At 40.9% G+C, this 20,843-nt stretch overlaps 2 protein-coding genes and 1 long non-coding RNA gene across 3 annotated transcripts in view; 2 read left to right on the top strand and 1 right to left on the bottom strand.

Annotated features, from left to right (window-relative positions):
• Positions 1-1,140: 1,140 nt before the first annotated feature.
• LOC134791279 (neutral ceramidase-like) lies at positions 1,141-11,804 on the top strand. Its single transcript, XM_063762273.1, has 14 exons — positions 1,141-1,403; positions 1,538-1,681; positions 1,770-1,946; positions 2,073-2,200; positions 2,288-2,486; positions 2,703-2,909; positions 3,074-3,193; positions 3,335-3,424; positions 5,760-5,876; positions 6,457-6,684; positions 10,709-10,804; positions 10,893-11,060; positions 11,227-11,339; positions 11,619-11,804. The coding sequence occupies exons 1-14, from the start codon at positions 1,170-1,172 to the stop codon at positions 11,797-11,799; spliced, it is 2,202 nt and encodes a 733-aa protein (XP_063618343.1). The 5' UTR covers positions 1,141-1,169; the 3' UTR covers positions 11,800-11,804.
• Positions 11,805-13,754: 1,950 nt separating this feature from the next.
• LOC134795165 (triokinase/FMN cyclase-like) lies at positions 13,755-20,632 on the top strand. Its single transcript, XM_063766999.1, has 15 exons — positions 13,755-13,907; positions 14,233-14,377; positions 14,681-14,744; positions 14,828-14,938; positions 15,563-15,651; positions 15,961-16,050; positions 16,321-16,438; positions 16,518-16,645; positions 16,718-16,835; positions 18,166-18,398; positions 18,847-19,009; positions 19,125-19,272; positions 19,597-19,696; positions 19,965-20,092; positions 20,510-20,632. Exons 2-15 carry the CDS (start codon positions 14,240-14,242, stop codon positions 20,622-20,624), a joined length of 1,743 nt encoding a protein of 580 aa, XP_063623069.1. The 5' UTR covers positions 13,755-13,907; positions 14,233-14,239; the 3' UTR covers positions 20,625-20,632.
• The window catches only part of LOC134796528 (uncharacterized), a 66,148-nt gene continuing 60,100 nt past the window's right edge, over positions 14,796-20,843 (bottom strand). Inside the window, exons 2-3 of the long non-coding RNA XR_010144943.1 lie at positions 16,489-16,682; positions 14,796-14,903 (exon numbers count right to left, since the gene is read on the bottom strand). This is a non-coding gene — a long non-coding RNA (uncharacterized LOC134796528). The remainder of the gene's footprint in view (positions 14,904-16,488; positions 16,683-20,843) is intronic.

Raw genomic sequence — 20,843 nt, 5'->3', positions numbered from 1 at the left:
GATAGGATGGTGTTTACTTGCAGGAAGCCCTTTTCTAAAAATTCCAAACTAGAATTGCTCCGAAATGAACAAAAACAATAGGAACACACAGGTATAAACGTATAAAGATAAACAAAGGAATGGCCGCGCTGCGGCTGTCGCTCCAAAATAATACTGTAATCGCCCAATAATGTTTTCAATTTTAGCTTAAGGAGTCAAAGTACAATATTGTTTGAATTGACAATAAGCGAAGTTACCGACAAAGAAACATGTTTGTGCTGGAGACTTAATAGACCGCCCATGCCAACCACGGTTATTCAATAATAAGTTCAATTTAAGTGTGCGTAAAGATTACAATCGTTTGAACTGGTTCAAAACCTTATTATGAGGTAACTGAATCGACTGGGTTTTTATTTCGGTTACCGGTAACCGAGGTTAACTCGATCTGATACGGTTACCGAATCAAAGTGTTACCTTATCAGACGGTTACCGTTATGGTAGGGGTTTTTATAACCACTTCTAAAATAACCCTATGATAAACCCCGGTTAAGGTAACCGGTTCCGGTCCCTGGGTGGAATACCACCCTTAGAAACGATTCTAATATATAGATGTAGTGCATAATAATTGTTTTCCTTCGTATTTTTTCGGAAACGTTCTTATGTCATGCTACTTCAATCAACATCAGTAATTTTTGTACCGAATCTGACTGAAATAGCAAGATACGTTCGTACGTTTCCGTGAAAATACGAAGGAAAATAATAATGTACTACATCTGTACCGCAGGCCAGGCGCACGTCAGTCATCGCATCCCGGACGATAACTCGTAAAGTGGTTAAGTGCGACGTGTAATGAACCCTCGTGGACGTCAGTTGCCGCTCTGTTGGCGGGTTGTGGAATGGCATCCACCCAAACATGTAAAGCAATGAATAAATTTTGTCATCGCCTTCCGACTGAAACTTTGTCAAATTATAGTTTATTCACGAGGGATGGTTCATTACTTATTACCCTTAACAACCGAGTTTTCACCCGGGATGCTATTGGTCATGGAAATCTGTTCCTGGCACGCGGTTTATAATTAAATATGATATAAAAAGGCACCATCGACCATTTGTCATAGTAATTTATCATTTTGATCTAAGAAAGTGTGTTAATAAAAGATTTAATGATCTAAAAAAAAATTCTAGGAACCATGGCGATTTCGTTACTTGCCAAGTTGCTCATTACGGGCGTATCCCTAGGAGTGATAGCCGGCATGTCAGTCACAATATACTTCGTGGTCACTGATGAGGGCCCCATCTACGACATAACGACAACCGAAGGGACGGACGAGAGCCCTACGACGCCGGAGATTCCGACCGAGCTGCTGTATGAAGTAGGCGTCGGGATAGCTGATATGACAGGACCGTGTGTTGAAATTACGTTTGTAAGTCTTCCGAGAATACTTAACTAGAATATTTTGTGATAATTCACCTTTGTTAGCAGACGAGGAGCATGTATGGATGAATACCGTAACTAAGAGATTCCTTACGTTTCACGTTTTACCATACATATTTTCAGATGGGGTACGCTGAGTTATCTCAATCCGGTGCTGGCATCCATACCCGACAGTTCGCTCGATCCTTCATCTTTGAGAAAGATGGCAAAAGGATCGTTCTTGTCACCGCTGACGTTCAATCCATAGGCATTGCTGTCAGGCGGGAGGTAAGTAGTTTATATGAGAGCAACTCGTAGACAGAATAATTATCACCTGTTTAAAAGTATTGCCTAACTGTAATTTCTTTAAATCCAGGTTGTCAGGAATCTCCAGGCCATGTACGGCGAATTATACACGCTGCAGAACGTCATACTGACTGGAACTCACACTCATTCGGCACCGGGCGGGTATCTGGTAGACTTCATTCTTGACGTCAGCATCCTCGGCTTCTCTAGAGAAACCTTCGATGCTTATGTAACGGGGATCACTAATGTAAGGAATACTGTTAACACTAACCTTGCTTGCTGTTACATGTCCAAATCAAATCAAATAAAAAAAATGTAGCTGTCTGTACTTATTGAACTGACTCGCGATTTGATCAGTTGTCTCCCATTTTAGAGTATTGTCCGTGCTCATGAAAACATGGTGCCAGCCCGTCTATTTTACAGCACATCGACGGTCCGCAATGCCCACATGAATCGATCACCATACTCGTATGAATATAATCCGCCAGAAGAAAGAGAAAGGTAATGGACAATTGGACATTCATTTGTTTTGCCTGAAATGTTTCCTCTGTTACAAAATCATTAACGATGTATTAAATATAATTTCAGATATGAAAGTGACACCGACGACGTACTCACCCAAGTTCGAATTGTTAAGGAGGACGGCTCCCTGCATGGCATAATGAACTGGTTCACAGTCCACACTACCAGCATGAACATGACGAATCTGCTGGTATCTTCAGATAATCTGGGCTACGCTTCCATAAAGATGGAGGCAATGTTGAACCCTGAAAGGTTTGTTGGCCAGGTATGTATCTCCTACCAAATAATTTTTCGATTGATATGCCATACTAATAATAAGAAAGTGTTTTTGAAAATACATTACTCAAGTCGATAGGTTTCTACCAGAAAAAATGCATCTAACCACCATGTTCTTGAAGTTTTTTTGTGAAGACGGTTCCAAGTTTTCATGGCAACGGTTGCAGTCGACGATATTTCTGAAGCACCTACGGTTCCGTTTCAGGCAGACATCGTAGCCGGTTTCTTCGCGTCGAATCTCGGCGACGTATCGCCCAACCTGCGCGGTGCGCGATGCGAGTTCAGTGGCGAGGCGTGCGACAATCACTTCCTACTGTGTGCCGCGGGAGAACGTTGCTACTCTTTGGGCCCGGGAGACGACATGTTTGAGAGCACGAGGATTATTGGAACAGCTGTATATGAGGGCGCAGTGGTAAATACCTTACGTATTTTAATGTACCTACCTTGCTGCTATATGTTATATGGTTTTTTTGACAGAGGACAAATTTGCTTGACAGAATGTTCTAGAGAACAACAGCATTGTTGGTATTGGCATTAATTCGTACATAAAGAATAAGATGTTTTTACTGTTTCCAGGAAGCGCTCAACAATGCCGGAGAAGAGCTGAGAGGAGACCTCAACGTTGTACACCAATTCCTGAACATGGCTGAACAAGTTGTGTCAAAATACGATCCCGTGGAAAGGACCTTTAATGAGGTATGTCGTAATACTCTTAATGTGCCTTATACATACAATCTAATACAAAGTGTATATTTAATAAAAAATCAATGAAAGGATGAAAATACGGCATCTTCCCTTTTTTAATTTTAAATAATGATTATTAGTTTATGATTTCAGAATGAACAAGTCACAGGCTGCGCGGCTGCGTTGGGTTACAGTTTCGCTTCTGGAACTATTGATGGTGCTAACACATTGAATATTACTCAGGTAATTTAGTAGGTCCTTACTAACTATTTTAGCTACCAATCACAGAACACCGCCTCTAGAAACCTAATATTGGCCATTTTGTTCCCGACGCAAATCACCAAACTGTGAGGTGCGGGAGGGGTGCTCACGGCGTTGCGATTGGTCGTTTTAAACATGGCGCGCTGACAGGTGCAAGCGTAGGGATGGGACATGTTCATTACAGGTAGTGGGTACTGCTACCAGTGACATCGAAATTTATTGTGGTAAAATTGTTACCAATTTAGTATACTTAGAGTAAAGTTACTTAATAATTATACTTATTGATTAATTTAATATTTTCTATTATTAGAGGATTCTAAAAAACCCATACAACATATGTCTATCACAAACCAACACCGAGTTCCCTCGCACTTCTTTGAAGTTCATCATCAGGTCCATCTCGTGACATGAGACCTAACTGCTCACCTAGAGGATTCTAAATAACCCATACAACATATGTCTATCACAAACCAACACCGAGTTCCCTCGCACTTCTTTGAAGTTCATCATCAGGTCCATCTCGTGACATGAGACCTAACTGCTCACCTAGAGGATTCTAAATAACCCATACAACATATGTCTATCACAAACCAACACCGAGTTCCCTCGCACTTCTTTGAAGTTCATCATCAGGTCCATCTCGTGACATGAGACCTAACTGCTCACCTAGAGGATTCTAAATAACCCATACAACATATGTCTATCACAAACCAACACCGAGTTCCCTCGCACTTCTTTGAAGTCCATCATCAGGTCCATCTCGTGACATGAGACCTAACTGCTCACCTAGAGGATTCTAAAAAACCCATACAACATATGTCTATCACAAACCAACACCGAGTTCCCTCGCACTTCTTTGGAGTTCATCATCAGGACCATCTCGTGACATGAGACCTAACTGCTCACCTAGAGGATTCTAAATAACCCATACAACATATGTCTATCACAAACCAACACCGAGTTCCCTCGCACTTCTTTGAAGTTCATCATCAGGTCCATCTCGTGACATGAGACCTAACTGCTCACCTAGAGGATTCTAAATAACCCATACAACATATGTCTATCACAAACCAACACCGAGTTCCCTCGCACTTCTTTGAAGTTCATCATCAGGTCCATCTCGTGACATGAGACCTAACTGCTCATCTAGAGGATTCTAAATAACCCATACAACATATGTCTATCACAAACCAACACCGAGTTCCCTCGCACTTCTTTGAAGTTCATCATCAGGTCCATCTCGTGACATGAGACCTAACTGCTCACCTAGAGGATTCTAAATAACCCATACAACATATGTCTATCAGAAACCAACACCGAGTTCCCTCGCACTTCTTTGAAGTTCATCATCAGGTCCATCTCGTGACATGAGACCTAACTGCTCACCTAGAGGATTCTAAATAACCCATACAACATATTTCTATCACAAACCAACACCGAGTTCCCTCGCACTTCTTTGAAGTTCATCATCAGGTCCATCTCGTGACATGCGGCCTAACTGCTCCGCTGGCCTAGAGGATTCTAAAAAAACTTACACATGTTACCTATATATTATGTCTAAAATGGTACAATACGGTATGACGAAGCACGAAGTTTTCGCAACTGAAAAACCATCATCGTCTCATCACTAGTCGAAAGGGAAAGGGATAGCGCATTGCATTTTCAAGTTGACGAAAAGGGACGGACATACTTCGCCTCTGCTTACCGACCAGTATAAAATGAACCCCGCGGACAAGAAACATTATTCAATGAAATAATGAATTTCGCTTTCCTGTGGGATGTTATTCCATCTGTTTTGTAAGTAGAAGTCTTAGATGACTTGCCACACCATTTTACGCTGGAATATCCCATGATTTCCCAATGAATTCAATAGTTTACGATTTATTTTCTTAGACTCGTGCACGCTGCTAACAGGTCGTAACCTTGGGCGCAACTGATCGGAGCGGCGCGCGAACAATCTTATATTTGACCTATACACCATACGGGCGGTGACCGCGAGTCGTCCTTTATGCTCGGTCTATAGGGGTTGGTCTGTGCTACCAATAGATAGCAGACCTCCTAGTAAAAAATAATGCTTAAGTATTAGTTTTAAACTAATGAATGCACTTTAATTTGTTTCAGAGGTTTTATTTTAGTCTTAGTAATTGATTATGCCTAAGGGTGGTATTCCACCTATCCAATTTCTTTGTCCAGTGTGTATTTTGTCTCACATTTTGCTAATAACGTAATTCTGCTTTATTTCAAATAGGTACATGAGGTATTGAAAAATCGATGCTATGTGATATTTCCGATTATTGATGTCTTTTTTTGCCTGTAGGGTACAATATCAGGCAACCCTCTCCTGGACGACATCGGCGGCGTTGTAACATCACCACCTACAGAACAAGACATCGAGTGCCACGCGCCTAAACCTATTCTACTGATGACTGGGCGAGTGAGTGTTACCTACCTACGTGAAAAATTCTCGTTCATATATATGAACGAGATTTTTTTTTTTCACGTCACGTCAATTAATGTTAATTAGAAATATCTGGGAGACCGAGCTTAGCTCGTAAAACATATAAAAACTCAAAAATGCAAGTTTTCCCAGAGATAAGAACTAGCTAGATCGACTTTTCCCCTAATACCCTTAACCCCCATATAGCAAATTTCATCGAAATCGTTAGAGCCGTTTCCGAGATCCCCGAAATATATATAATTAATGTAATTATATATACCAGAATTGCTAAAGTATAAGACATCAAATCATGATCTGCACTGCACTAACCAGATATGTACATAGATAGGTACTAACTACTTCCATACGTCATGTTTCCCAAAATGCGTTCTTGGCCTAATGTAATATTATTGAGCTTAACTGTGAGGCTAAGTCGATTTGTGTAAGATTGTCCTTATATTATTATTTTTTTTTGTATTTTAGCATTGAACATTTATTTTGCCTGGATAACTGAAATAGTTCTGAGAATAGAGTAGAAACTTACCTAAAAATTAAAATAAGAATATTTATTATCCAGGCCAACTTCCCGCTCCCTTGGCACCCCAGCATAGTCTCAGCGACCGTGGTGTACCTGGGTGGGTTGGCCATCGCCGGCGTGCCCGGCGAGCCGACCACCATGTCCGGGCGCCGCATACGTGACGTCGTCGGTAACGCCATGGAGCGCCTCAGCCTACCACGCCGCGTCGTCGTCTCGGGGCTCACCAACGAGTACATCCATTATGTGGCCACGCCTGAGGAATACCAGGTATTGTTATATCAATTAATCATACCAGAATGGAATCCTATCAGCGAATTCAGTTAACAGAGTATCTAGAGGCGAATGAAATTCTGCCGAAGAAACAGTCAGGGTTCAGAAAGACGCGTAGTACCACCACTGCTTTACTAGACGTAGTAGATAACATCTTACGGATCGAGATAGTGGTAAAAATGTCATGCTGGTGCTGTTAGATTTTTCTAGGGCATTTGATACCATTAATACTACGCTCTTACTTTCCAAAATGGCATTTTATGGATTCGATATACGTTCTCTGAACTGGTTTGCGAGCTATCTGACTGGACGCACGCAATCTGTTGAACTTCGAGATGAAAATGGTTCAATCTCGATCTCCAGTCCGCTGCCCGTTATACGTGGAGTCCCACAAGGATCAATTTTAGGCCCGTTGCTTTTTATCTTGTATAGTGCTGATATTATTACCAATATAAAGCATTGCAACTATCATCAATATGCCGATGATTTACAAATTTATATACCATTTAAGCCCAACGAAATGTCCTCAGCAGTAAGTAAATTGAACTTGGACTTGGATCAAATCGCGCAGTGGTGTGAAGCAAACAATCTCGTTCTTAATTCTAGTAAATCAAAGCTGATGATGTTTGGTCCTGATAAACTGCTGCGTGACCTAGCGCCTCCGCAGGTTTCAGTCTCGGGCGATGTTTTGGAGCGCGTTTTTATAGCTCGAAATCTAGGTCTGCTTATGGACAGTAAGATGCGATTTGAAAAACATGCTCTAGAACTAGTCAGCAACTGTTTTTATAGGCTTAAAGTATTATATCGCGTCCGTGATTTTATTAACGTCGATTTACGCATAAACCTGTGTGGCACGCTTATTCTGTCTAAACTGAGTTACGCTGATGCAGTCTTTGGGGGGTGTATGCTGGCGCGTACTTCGGTATTAATTCAACACATTCAGAATGCATGCCCGTTTTTGTTTCTCTGTTCCTAGCCGTTCTCACATCACACCATTTTTGAACCGTAATAATCTGTTAAATATGACTGCCAGACGTACATTGCACTTTGCTTCATTGCTTTTTGGAATCATTCGCGATAAACAGCCGTCTTATCTTTTTGAAAAACTTAAGTTTTCGAAAGGTCATGTACGAGGTGCTCTCAAACTTAACGTTACGCAACACAGCACGTCCGCTTTTCGTGGCAGCTTCCGATATGCTGCAACGAAATGTTGGAACAATTTACCGCCACCAATCAAAAACTGCAAATCCGTTATCTCTTTTAAGTACAACCTAAACCAGTATTTACTCGCAACCCAACAAAGTTTATAACCAGTTATAACTAAGCGGACATATTCAAAACAAAAAAAAAAAACATATTTGTGAACTATGACTACTATGAGAAATAAATGTGGTCTTTCTCTCTCTCTCTCTCTCTCTCTCCTTCTTTCTTACCCGTGTTCTGTCTTGTTCTGTTTCTATCTGTTTCTGTATTAGTTTTAAGTTTTAGTTTTAATTTTGGGTGCCCTGAAAACCAGCGCCGTGTCTTACAGACACTGCTTATGCTGAGCGGCATCCTATTTGGTGTACGTTTTTTTTAACCGACTTCAATTTCATAGAAGGAGGAGGTTCTGTATTCGGTTGTGGCTATTTTTTTTTTTTTTTTTACTATGTACGTTCACCGATTACTCCGACATTCATAGTCCGATTTGAGTAATTCTTTTTTTGTTTGAAAGGAGCTACCTTCGAGTTGGTCCCATTTTAATTTGGTTCTGTTCTGATGATGGGATCCATGAGGAATTGAGGGAACTCCTCAATTTTTAAAGGCACATGCATGGTGTTTTGGGCGTTTTCTTAAGCAACTCGAGCATTTTCTCCCGAAAACCACTAATTTGATGAAGTAGACCTGATGATGATGATTATTTTGATGATAATGATGATGATTTCTTTAAATGTAAGTATGTTCACCGATTACTCCGGCACCTGTGATCCGATTTGAGTAATTCTTTTTTTGTTTGGAAGAAGTTACCTCCAAGGTGTTTCCGTATTATTTTTGGTTCTGGTCTGATGATGGAATCCATGAGGAATTGAGGGAACTCCTCAATTTTTAAAGGCACGTGTTAAGTGATTTCGGGGTTTTCTAAAGTAACTCGAGCATTTGCTTCCGAAAACCACCAATTTGATGTACTGCAACTGTAGCCTTACCACGAGTTTGACATTGACATATTCGCTAACGTCTTATGCATCTAAATGTAACTTTTTATGCATCTCGCTCACACTAAGGTTAATACGAGCGAGATGCATAGGAAGTAAGTTACACACATGCTAGCGAATATATCAATGTCAAACTCGTGGTAAGCTGGTAAGGCTACTGATCGGGGGTTAGGGTTAGGAGTTACGGGGTCAGAGATTAACGGGTCGGGGAATGGCGGTTGAAGGGTTGCTGGTTCAGGATCGAGGGGTTCCTGGATCAGGGGTTGATGTGCTGTGAGGTTGAGTGATCGGGGGGCTGAGGGATTGGGTCAGTGGCGGGGCGGGCGGATGGATTTAGTTGACAGGAATTATAATTTCCCAGACGGACTCGAGAAAATTCCTGGTTCAGGGTCGGGGGGTTCCTGGATCAGGGGTTGATGCGCTGTGAGGTTGAGTGATCGGGGCGTTGAGGGATTGGGCCAGTGGCGGGGCGGAGGATGGATTTAGTGTAGTAGTGACAGGAATTATAATTTCCCAGGCGGACTCGAGAAAATTCCTGATTACATACATATTTATTAAAGTAATAGGTACACGAATTTAGTGTTAAACATGATCTTGTTTTTCATTCATGCGTCACGCTCTTAACAATGCGTTAAAACTAAAAATGGAAAAATAAAAACTTTTTACAAAAAAAAGCAAACCGACTTCAAAAAGGATGAAATAAAATATTATCCTTTTTGAAGTCTATGCGTTACCAACTGATATGTTTGAAGTCGGTGCCAAGCCAAGTAGTAACAATACCAGTCAAAATAATCAGCTTTATGGCTATAAATCCCATTAGAACTGCACTAATAACTATTACAAATGTGTAAGTAATTTTGTCTGCCTCTTTGTCGCCTTTTCAAGGCTAAACAACTGAACCGCTTTAGGTGAAATTTGGCAAGAAGGTAAATTTCTTAAATTGTTTTATATTTTGAAATGTAGTCCTCTGGATAAGGGACGGGAAATTACTCAGTCCCAATCTCACACTTGCGTGCTATAGACTGTTCGAGCATTAGTAAGAAATGCTCTTTAAAAAATACGACGAAAAAAAAATGCATTGGATTTCCACTAATGTGCCGACAAACATGGTACAGACTGCGCCAAGAAGGTTTGATCGTGTGTTCTGAGGTGTGTTCTTAAGCCTCCTCCACACTCGTGCGCGAATCGCGGCGCAAAGCCGCGAACGCGAGTGTGGAGTCCTGAACGCAGACCTGCGAAATCGACTCCACACTCGCGTTCGCGGCTTCGCCCGCGATTCACGCGCATAGTCTGGAGGGGGCTTTAGATACAATCGACGTCAAAGATATATTTACACTTTTGCACCTTACTCCTTTGTAATAAGGCGAAAAGTGTAAACATATTTTTAACGTCGACTGTACCTACAGAAAGTACGTTCATTGTCGTCGTGTAAGGCAATCCAACGTAGGTACATCGTTATCGAATCGCACCAAAATCATGGTATGCTTCAAAATTTGGCTTGGCACCGACTTCAAACATATCAGTTGGTAACGCATAGACTTCAAAAAGGATAATATTTTATTTCATCCTTTTTGAAGTCGGTTTGCTTTTTTTTGTAAAAAGTTTTTATTTTTCCATTTTTAGTTTTTGTACTTATTTAATTTGCTGTACCTAATGTATGTTTTTATGCCAAATAAATATTTTCTATTTCTATTTCGGGTTGGCGATCGCTCTATTTACAAGTGCCAGGTGATGTAAACCTGAATTCTTATGCTATGACTCACTCGTTGGGTTTACTGGCTTCTGGGTGACATGTAGGCCGAGAAATATTTTGTAGTTATTTGTTCCAGGTGCAAAGGTACGAGGCAGCTTCTACGATCTACGGCCCTAACGCGCTGGATATCTTCCTGAACAAGTTCGACGAATTTACAACTGTCGCGATTCAGGTGCGTATAATATAGACATATAATATAGAGTATGCAAATAGAGAAATTTCAGAATAGGTTTAATAACTAAAACGGTGTTTATTTACAGGGCGGTACTGTGGAACCAGGGCCGGAGCCCGCAGACAACATCGGGAGGACAATCTCACTAATCCTACCTGTAATAGTGGACAACTCGCCCATCGGCGCCAGCTTCGGTGACGTCGTGGAACAGCCTCCCGCGACTGTTGCGAGGGGGGACACTATTAGTGCTACCTTTGTACGTAATAGCTAGTTAAAATTCCTATCTAACTGAGTTAGATGTCCATTGTTCAACTGTTTGACAATTTTATGTTCCGTATCTTACTGTAAGCAATGCCTTCGCTGCGAGTCAATAATTATTAATATTAAATTAATTGATGTTGTTTACATTTACTCTATTCCAGGTGGCTGCGAACCCTCGCAACAATCTTCGCCAGGGGTCATCGCACGCAGTCATACAGAGGCAGGAGCTGGGCGAGTGGGTGACGGTCGCCACCGACGCCAACTGGGAAACCAAGTATGACTCTTTAAGTTTTTATTGTTTGATTAGTTTATAACAGTTTTACTATTTATGAAACTTAAGCCTGTAAGGCTGATTGACCAATTTATTTTCAAGTTCTTCTATTAAACTGGTCAGTTTTTGGGCTTTCTGCATGATGACTCGCTTTGTCATATGAAGTCATTAGTAAGATTGAACCCTGATGCCTTCGAGTTCCTCTAGAATTGCTTGGAAATTTACTGGCGTCTGTACATCTATTATTATGATAAGAGTAAATGACCGGTCTCTTGTTCGCAGGTTTTACTGGGAGCGCGTATCAACGCTGCTCGGCACGAGTCGAGCAACGTTCGAATGGACGGTACCAGATGACATGCTGGCCGCGTCCTACCGTGTCGTCTACTACGGAGCCCGACGAAGCCTACTCGGCACCATCACCGAATTCGAGGGATACAGCAACAGCTTTAATGTTATAAACTGATTATTCATATTGAAGTGTTTTATTTAATATACCTGCCTTATCGTGAAGCGTTGCGAAGAAGTTAAAGGACCGGCACAGATTGTATGACTGATACTGATACTGATACTGATACTAGGGGCAACTCCAGCCAGCAGATCCTGCAGCAAGGACTAGGAAGAGGAGACTATAGGGGGGAGGCGAAGTTGGGGCAAATAGCCCTGTAAGCTCGCATGACTCTGCTGATTCAACCTAAGCGGCCTCGAGTCAGTGGAGGTGTCAGCGTCACCCCACACCGGCTAAGCCTCAAACGCGAAATCAAACAAAGTACGCGCGCAAACCAACTTATTACGCAACAACCCCTGCCACCCCTCCGTAGGCGCCCGCAGCCTGCCCGAGACACCGGAGCACCCAGTAGATAGGACAGGAGTGTAGGGTTTGCAGTCAGGATAGTAGGACCGGCACAGATTGTATGACGGCTTAAATTCCAGTTCCTACTTGTATAAAAATTAAACCCGCGTGCAGTTCCCGTAAAAGTTGCAGTGTAGGTACGTAATGCAACCCGTTTATGTCGGCCTTGAGACCTCATTTACAGTAGTGTCGCCTGATGCAGCTTATAATATTAGATGCAAGACCTTACGTAGTACGTAGTTAACGGTTTTGCTCAAACAAGATCATGATTGTAACAATATTGTTAATGAGTTTTGAACAATGAAAACAATCTTTGTATACAAATTGGAAAATACAGACTGAAAGGTTTCTTACCGATTTGATTATTTACGTTTTATGAGATTGTTAACGTTAACGTAGGTAGGTAGGTAGGTATGTATGTAAGAAATGCAGAAATACAGTCAACATCAGATATGGTGACGGCCAAATATAACAGGCCACATAAGTACATACTTATTTCTATGATAACAGCGGTGTGTTACAATATATTTGGCCCCTGGACTTTTTTGTTATGACTGATTATTACGGATACTAAGCAAATCAAAATGGTTAATCTGATTAACTGTTCAATTCATTTCTAAGAACTAACCTTTAATTTTCATTTATCATTTTCAGATCAACTAACGACACCTATTAAATACAGCTTCACTAAGGTGTACTTCCTTAGATTAGATATTAGGTACCAACGAGTTGAGACCTTCACTCGCATCACAGCCAGCCTAGAACTTGTGCGTGAGACTAAAAATAACGCTAGGTACCATTCGTTGGCTAGCACGTTGGTGGACAGTCTATTGAAAACGTTCTAACTACGATTAACTAATTAGGAAAAATCTACCGAAATACAAAGGACTTAAGATTATTTTTATATATCAGAATGTGGACAATAGATTCTGTTTGCTTGATGTTATATGATTGAACGTATGGTATTATGATGCTACTCAAACCACCAACTTGGTTTCAATACAAACCACTGTTACTTGCACAATAGTTATACCTATAGGAAAATCATCCAACTTCTAGACTTCACGCTGTCGTTGTGTTAGTCTTCTTATGGTATTATAATTTTCCTCTACAGACAAAAAACAATATTTACCTATAATTACCTATTATTAATGTTCAGTGTTAAGTGCCGTGTTGTGTTTTATTTCATAACTATTTAAAAGCTAGAAGTTAAAACGACTGAGAAATTCTTATTCCGAAAACTAGTAAATTTTGTAATTGGGATGAGGTATGTAAGTATAATATAAACTCGTGTATAAACTGTATTATGCCACGGTATAATTTAATATAAAATAGGTATCTAAATTATAGTGTCCCTAATTATTTTGGGTAAGACGAAAAGATGTTTGTAACAAATAATCTTTCGTTAGAATGTAGGTAGGTTAGGTCTTTAGTTAAAGACATGTTTTTATAAGTACATAGTATATAAAAGTTATAAACAACGTTATCAGACAGAGGTCGTAAACATTGGCTCTCTGTGATAACTACTTAAGATTATTAGACCACAATAATGCTATTAACAGTACTTGTCAGTTAGTTTGAGCCGGTTATATAGACCGAAATTACTTACATAATTTGTAATTTTGATGCAGATGCGATTTTAACAGAATCGGTTATAGTGAATTAAGTTTGTGCCAGTTTATTAAGTTTACTTAAGTAACTACTAAATTAAATTATAAAACGTAAGTGCCATTTTAAAAGCATGTAATTTATTGTTTAAAATCATTCAACCTATTCTGGTAAATAGATGTTATTTCGTATTACAGAGAACCGAACTTTTTACTGTGTCTGGCTTCGCCCTATATTTGCCGATATATTATTTTATGTTTATTATGTTTGTGATTGTTTATAGGAAGGTAGGTATACCTAGTAAGATTTAATTAAGAACATAGGTATCTGCGAAATATGTCCAGAAATGTTCTTTGTTTACCTTGTTGTTGTTGTTGTGTACCTTTTCCCTTTAGTAAATCGAGATAAGTTTACGATTCAAAGTGAATATAACTACAGTTCCAGGATGTCTCGCAAGCCTGTGACGAAAAAAGTAATCAACTCCCCGGAGAGCTGCGTGGACGACAACCTGCGCGGGGTGGTGGCCACCTACCCCATGCTGCATCTGCACCCCAAGCACCGCGTCATCACCGTCCGGACCAAGGTAGAACAGTTACAGGATTTGCACTGTCCTCTAATGGTGCTCCCATATTGGCTGTTATAAAATGTTATATAACATCGTGTGACAGGGAAAGCGTGATAGTATTGGTAGTGTTTGATTAATTGATTATGTTGTCCCTGATGTTGTATAACATTTTAAAACAGGCAATATCGGAGCACATAATGATTGAAACATTACCATTCGCACTCGCAGCACGCTGACATTTTTAGGCAGTCTTAATAATTCATTCTATGTTTTATTAAAGGTCTATTTACTGTGACTGACGATTGTTTTTTTATATTCCAGGTAGATTCAAAACGAGTCGCAGTTCTCGGAGGTGGCGGTTCGGGCCATGAACCGTTTGCAGGAGGTAGTCTAGTTCTTTGAGGTTACAATTTGGAAACTACTTACGGTGTCCAAATGGCCGCAGATATAGTAGGAATTTGTGTCCAGGTCTGGTGGGAAGCGGCATGCTGGACGGCGCGGTGGCGGGCGGCGTGTTCGCTTCGCCACCCACGGGGCACGTGCTCTACGCGATCGCTCAGCTCTACAAGTACAATTCGGGTGAGGGAGGAAATCTTGTCACAAGACAGAAAAATAAAGAGGAAGAATTAAAGGCTTTGAAAGTTTCAGGAATTTTCGTCCAAAGGTCTGCAGGCTCCTACACACTATGCCGGGTTTTTGCCGCGCGGGTATGCCGCCGGCATAATCAGGCTGGCTAAAATACCCGCCGGGAATACCGCCGAGTTGTTGGCAGCATGCCCGCCGGCATAGTGTGTAGGAGCCTAAGGAAGCAGGAGCGTGTGTGTCACGCATCGCATGTGTGGAAGGCAAATTATTATAGCTGTTTCATTACTTCATCGCAGGGGCGTATTTTGAAATTTGGCGCCCCGGGCCAATACGTTTCGCCGCCCCAGAAGTCAAGGAAGAAAAACAAAATGCAATCCGCCAGGGGCGGCATGCCGCCCCTGGGGGTTGGCATATGCCGCCCCTGGAGGTTGGCGCCCCGGGCCATGGACCGGATGGCCCTAGGGTAAATACGCCCCTGCTTCATCGTCTTAAATTATATATTAAGACGTTATTACTTCATACAAGATGTTAGACTCTGGAAGTGTGTACAGCAACAGGTGAGCGACTTTTCACTACATTATATAGTTGTAGAGGTCAAAGTATGTTTCATATTTTTAGGTGGCGTGATTGTTATAATTGGCAATTACACTGGAGACAGGCTGAACTTTGGGAAAGCTATAGAAAAAGCAAAGATCGCTGGCATAAAGGTGAGTTTTTGGGTACTTTTGATTTTATCAGCTCTAAATTGGGATAGGAAAATTTATCAGGAAACTTGGATGCCACTCCTAGGGTGGATTGATTGTTTACTACGTAAACCTGTATAAGTAGGACTATAAATCAGATAAACCTAATACCTATTAAAACATAATGCGAAACGCAATAAAATACATTTGGACAGATACCTAATCTGACGAAAAACTTCGATACCTACTGTTTTAAACTAAAATATACGATACACTTACTCGTTAAATATATTAAGTGGTTCTTAAGATACGTTGCTGCTTATTGTCTTTCAGGTGGAGGGACTTATCGTTGGCGAAGATGTTGCTTCGAGTCACAACAAAACCGGAGGAAGGAGCATGTGTGGAGAAGTCTTCTTTTACAAGGTTAGTTCCACATTTTGGATCGTCGTAACTTTAGTCGACGGATTCATTTGCATGTGGGTAAACATCTTTTATGATCTTCCTCTTTGACAGACTACACGCCACACACAGCACGATACGCCTGGCGCCTGTAATTTATTCCATATATTTCTGTAAGAAATAAATGTGTACATATGTATGACTAAGTTCTAAAAACATTCAGGGACAAACATACGTGTACGTATGCAGACCCGAACGACATCTTTAATTAAAATCACATTGTTTGAATTACAGCTGTGCGGAGCTATGGCGGAGATAGGTTATGATTTGGCGACCATACGGAAAATAGCTGCTGAAGCTAACGAATCCATGGCCACGCTAGGAGTCTGCCTGAGTGCCTGTTCATTGCCAGGTATTTTGAATCAATTTATCTGATTTCTGTTCTGGAAAAATCATACTTACCATGTAATTTACTCCGTTTTGAAATTCAGGTCAACCGCCGCTGTTCGAGATAGCTGCTGATGAGATGGAACTAGGCGCGGGAGTGCACGGTGAAGCGGGAATTAAGAAGATGAAGCTGGGAACAGCCAAAGAAACAGTTTCCATGATACTTGACCAGGTTTACGACTTATTCTTATTTTTCTCTGTATGGATGACTAAAAAAATCTTTAATGCTTTAAAATGTTTTTAGGTTGTTGCACATCTTAAACTGAAGTCTGGAGACAGAGTGGCCGTCATGATCGATAACTTGGGAGGCACCTCATTCATGGAGATGAATATCATCAGTGCAGAAACAAATGATTACTTAGGTATGGGTCAATTTTTGAAGAGGGTGTTTTTTCGACATTTGTATGGCAATTTTTTATTTTTGAAAAATGTGATTTATAATCATCGTTTTAGGAAGGGTTTTTAACAACAAAAAATATACTGTACAAGGCACCTCTGTACTTTTTATAGTTAGCTAGATATGGACGTTTAAAGATCGACATTTGTATGGCACTATTTAGCCATTTGTAAGACACGAATAAGGCATTTTTTCGACATTGTATGGCAGTATCAACATGTATATGCCACTATTTATTATTTTTGTTGCATTTATAAGACCCTGACGACATTTGTATGGCACCTTCTCGACATCTGTATGACACTATGTCGACATTTGTATGGCACAATCGACATTTTACGGTCAAAATAGCCGTATAAATGTCGCCATACAAATGTCGCGACATGTCGCCAATAATATTTTTTAGCGATATTTCCTACACAGTACAACCGATTTACTTATTTATTTTACTATATATTTTAACACTATATTTGCAACTATTATTATAAAATAAACATTTTTATTTCAACTATGTACCAACGTATTAAGCGTCCATACAAATGTCATTGTAGTCGTACCAAAATATATCGAAAGAGATTCTTTCCTGTTTTTAAATAAATTAAACTGTTTCCGCGTCCACACTCGATGTCAATCGATGCCCAACTAACCGCACTATTGCGTCGTAAATTTAATCTAACCGTTATTCAATAGACAAAGAAGATTATAGGGGGTATATTTAAGTCATAACAAAACAGGTGCCGCGCGGGACAGCGATAAAAAGGCTTCCCTTGTTTTATTAAATAACGCATTAATTTATCAATATGTATTAATCAATTCTCGAGAAAATGCCCTTTATAAAAATACAAAGTTGTTTATAATACGTTGCCTACATCCAAAGTTATGATTTTTTTTTATTGCGCTATGCCGCCACTGGGACACGCGAAAACGGCAAATTTCGCCGTTTTTGGAACTTCAAATGCGATTTTGTCAGAAACAAATAATATATTTAAGGTGCAGTTGTACATTTTCTTTAAAGCTTATAATACATTGAATGAAAATATATACATAACCAGTCTTTTAGTCTTATGGACTTCGAGTTTTAGCCGTGGGACAACAAAAAATGCCTATTTGAAAATTGACCCGTATACAGTATTCCCATTTGTAACATTTATTCCTAAACCCTGATAAAAAATTCTCAATTTGCTTGATTATTTATACATCGTAGCGTAAGTTATACATGAAACAAATAAATGAAGGTTAGTGAATAAGACAAAAAGCTTCTTACATACATAGGTACTTACCTACATTTTACACAGGTAGCAAGAAAATCATAGTGGAACGCATATACTCTGGACACTTAAAGACGTCGCTAGAGATGCAAGGCTTCCAGATTTGCCTGCTGCACCTAAACCAGATGCGAGGAGACCTTTGGTTGGAGTTGCTGGATGCGCCGACCGCCGCTGTGGGCTGGGTTGGCGGTGCCGCGTCCAGACGTTGCGATGAGCCACACGGGGATGATGATACGCTGTTACAGAGTGATGCTCGGAAGGTGAGTTTAATCGGGACGGCTCCCTATTGCGCTAAAGCTACATAGTGCAAGGAGATTTAAGGCTGGACTTGTAGGACGCGCCGAATGCCGCTGTTGGCTGGGGACACGGGGATGATGGTACGCTGTTGCAGTGCGATGCTGGAAAGGCGAGTTTAGTCGAGGCGACTGCGCTTACGCCATATGCGTGATGACATGAGATTGATGAGTTAAGAAGTAGATACATAAATAAGTTAAATAGTTGAATAACAGGTGAGGTCCAGTTCCACGGAAAACCTGCACATCAACCGCCAATAGTGGAGATTTTTGATAAAAAGGTTTCAACTGTGCTCAAATAAATAAAATCAATAAATGGAAAGAGGGTTCGTCGCTTATGACAAGTACTTAATAAAAGTGTTCAATTTGCTTTTAGTCTTGATGTACTGAGAACAGAATATTTTTCTTTTTTCAGGCTGCAACTGGTCCCTCCTTATCGCTTAGAGAACAAGAACTGTTCAAGAGTAGTCTTACGAAGGCAGCCGAAGAATTGGTCAAGCAAGAAGAACTTCTGAACAGGCTGGACTCAGGGTGTGGAGACGGAGACTGCGGTATAACGATCAAGAAATTCGGATTGGGTAAAATCAATGTGTCACGAATTTGTAAAGATTTTTCACCAGCGAAGAAACACGAGAGTCATGTGTTACATTTAATTTGAAGTAAGTGTCTATAATTTGTGAATATATTTTGCAGCAATTCTATCATACCTGAAAACGGCATCCGTGGAGTTCCCATGCAACGTGCTGTGGGACCTCTCAGAGATCGCAGAAACCGATATGGGTGGCACCTCGGGCGGCATCTACAGCCTGGGCTTATCAGCAGCATCTCAAGCGTTCGCCAGGTAGTATTTTCTTTACCTGTATGTACCTATGTATCCATCTATGTTTTAAATTGAAGGCTACATAATAAGCTCTGTCAGATGCAATACAAATCCTAAGATTTTTTACAACGACGAGAATGCTTGTTATGACAGTGAGCTCGGTTACAAACTATTCAAGAGGAGTTAAATCCTTCTGCAGTTAACTGTAAATAGGTAACCTATACATGTGCATCAATCCACTATGGCGCACCTTCTAGATAAGATAGATGACTGCTGAGCTTATTTTACATATATTCGAATAGCGGTCATAAAAATATTCATAAATAAAGTCAGTGGATGTTTCAGTGCGAGTGCAGTCGACGCAGCGTCTTGGCTCGTCGCGTGGGAGGGCGCCATGCACGCCATCTCTACATACGGGGGCGCCGAGCCGGGAGACAGAACTATGGTAAACTAAACACACATCATACACACTAATTCATAATAATGATTATACCGGAATACTACTTACCTACTCAGTGTCCGCGGCGACGATGCTGCGTGTTTCAATGGTTTTCGCGTAGCATAGCGGCTGCAAGAAACCAGCTTCTCTCGTACACATTTTTTTCGATCTGCTCGCTAAACGATAAAAACTACTTCGTGGTTTGTTATTGAGGGAGAAGCAAATTGCGCAATAAACTGATAAAGTTCTGAACATGCTGGTGATGTAATTGCAGTTGGATACTCTCCACGCGGCGGCCACGGCGTTCAAGCAGAGCTTGTCGAAAGGCCTAAAGACAGCGCTTGCGCGGGCTGACGAGGCGGCCGAGCGAGGCGCCCGCGCCACCGCCGGTATGGTTGCCAGGTAAACATTTGCGCTTGTCGGACACAATAACTTTTCACCATTTCTCATTCATATGATACCTGTTTTATGACTTATACTCACTGTCTAAGCATACATATAAACATGAACATATATAGATACATACTTACCAGTAGGGTGGTCGTAACGGATGATCCGATTCTTAAGGATCCAAATAAACCATTTCACTGTTTCTGTATTGTTTCTAGAAAAAATCACAATTTTATAATTTTTTTAATTGGCTAATCACGAAGTCAATTAATCCCTGATCACTGGCTGTTAACACTGCCCGGTACTTCTTCTAAAAAAACACTCGCCCCTCGTCACTATCGTATATACCCATACACTAAATAGAGCCCAAGAAAGAAATAGGTATACATTCTCACTTTACTCTTATACATGATTTGTCTATTATTCCAGAGCCGGACGCGCGTCGTACGTGGCGGCGGGCTACACGAACGACGAGGACGCGGGCGCGCGCGGCGCCGCCGTGTGGCTGCACTCTATTCTCACCTCTGTTGCCAATACAGGCTGAGTTCACAATTACTTGCAGTTTTACTTTCAACCAATATTAATAGCTTTGTACCTATAGTAGAGGTGTAGGTATACTCACAAATTTGTGGCATCGATATGTCGTAGGCCGATCGTACGATCAGGCAGATCGTAATGTTCCTGTGTAATGTTTTGACGATAGTCACATTAACTCAATAGATAGGTAGGATAGGTTCGTTAGGTTGCTTCAGATGCCCGAAGG

The sequence above is a fragment of the Cydia splendana genome, chromosome 1 (genome assembly GCF_910591565.1).
Source record: "Cydia splendana chromosome 1, ilCydSple1.2, whole genome shotgun sequence".
Classification (NCBI taxonomy): domain Eukaryota; kingdom Metazoa; phylum Arthropoda; class Insecta; order Lepidoptera; family Tortricidae; genus Cydia; species Cydia splendana.
Note: the sequence above shows the minus strand (reverse complement) of the source record. Positions and strands in the feature narration are given on the sequence as shown.

Coding starts and splice junctions, on each gene's coding strand:
- LOC134791279 (XM_063762273.1), top strand. CDS start 1,170: ATGGCGATTTCGTTACTTGCCAAGTTGCTCATTACGGGCGTATCCCTA. Junction 3,194..3,334: donor TGGAAAGGACCTTTAATGAG/GTATGTCGTAAT, acceptor TTATGATTTCAG/AATGAACAAGTCACAGGCTG. Junction 5,877..6,456: donor TTCTACTGATGACTGGGCGA/GTGAGTGTTACC, acceptor TTTATTATCCAG/GCCAACTTCCCGCTCCCTTG.
- LOC134795165 (XM_063766999.1), top strand. CDS start 14,240: ATGTCTCGCAAGCCTGTGACGAAAAAAGTAATCAACTCCCCGGAGAGC. Junction 16,836..18,165: donor AGAAACAAATGATTACTTAG/GTATGGGTCAAT, acceptor CATTTTACACAG/GTAGCAAGAAAATCATAGTG. Junction 19,010..19,124: donor GATCAAGAAATTCGGATTGG/GTAAAATCAATG, acceptor TATATTTTGCAG/CAATTCTATCATACCTGAAA.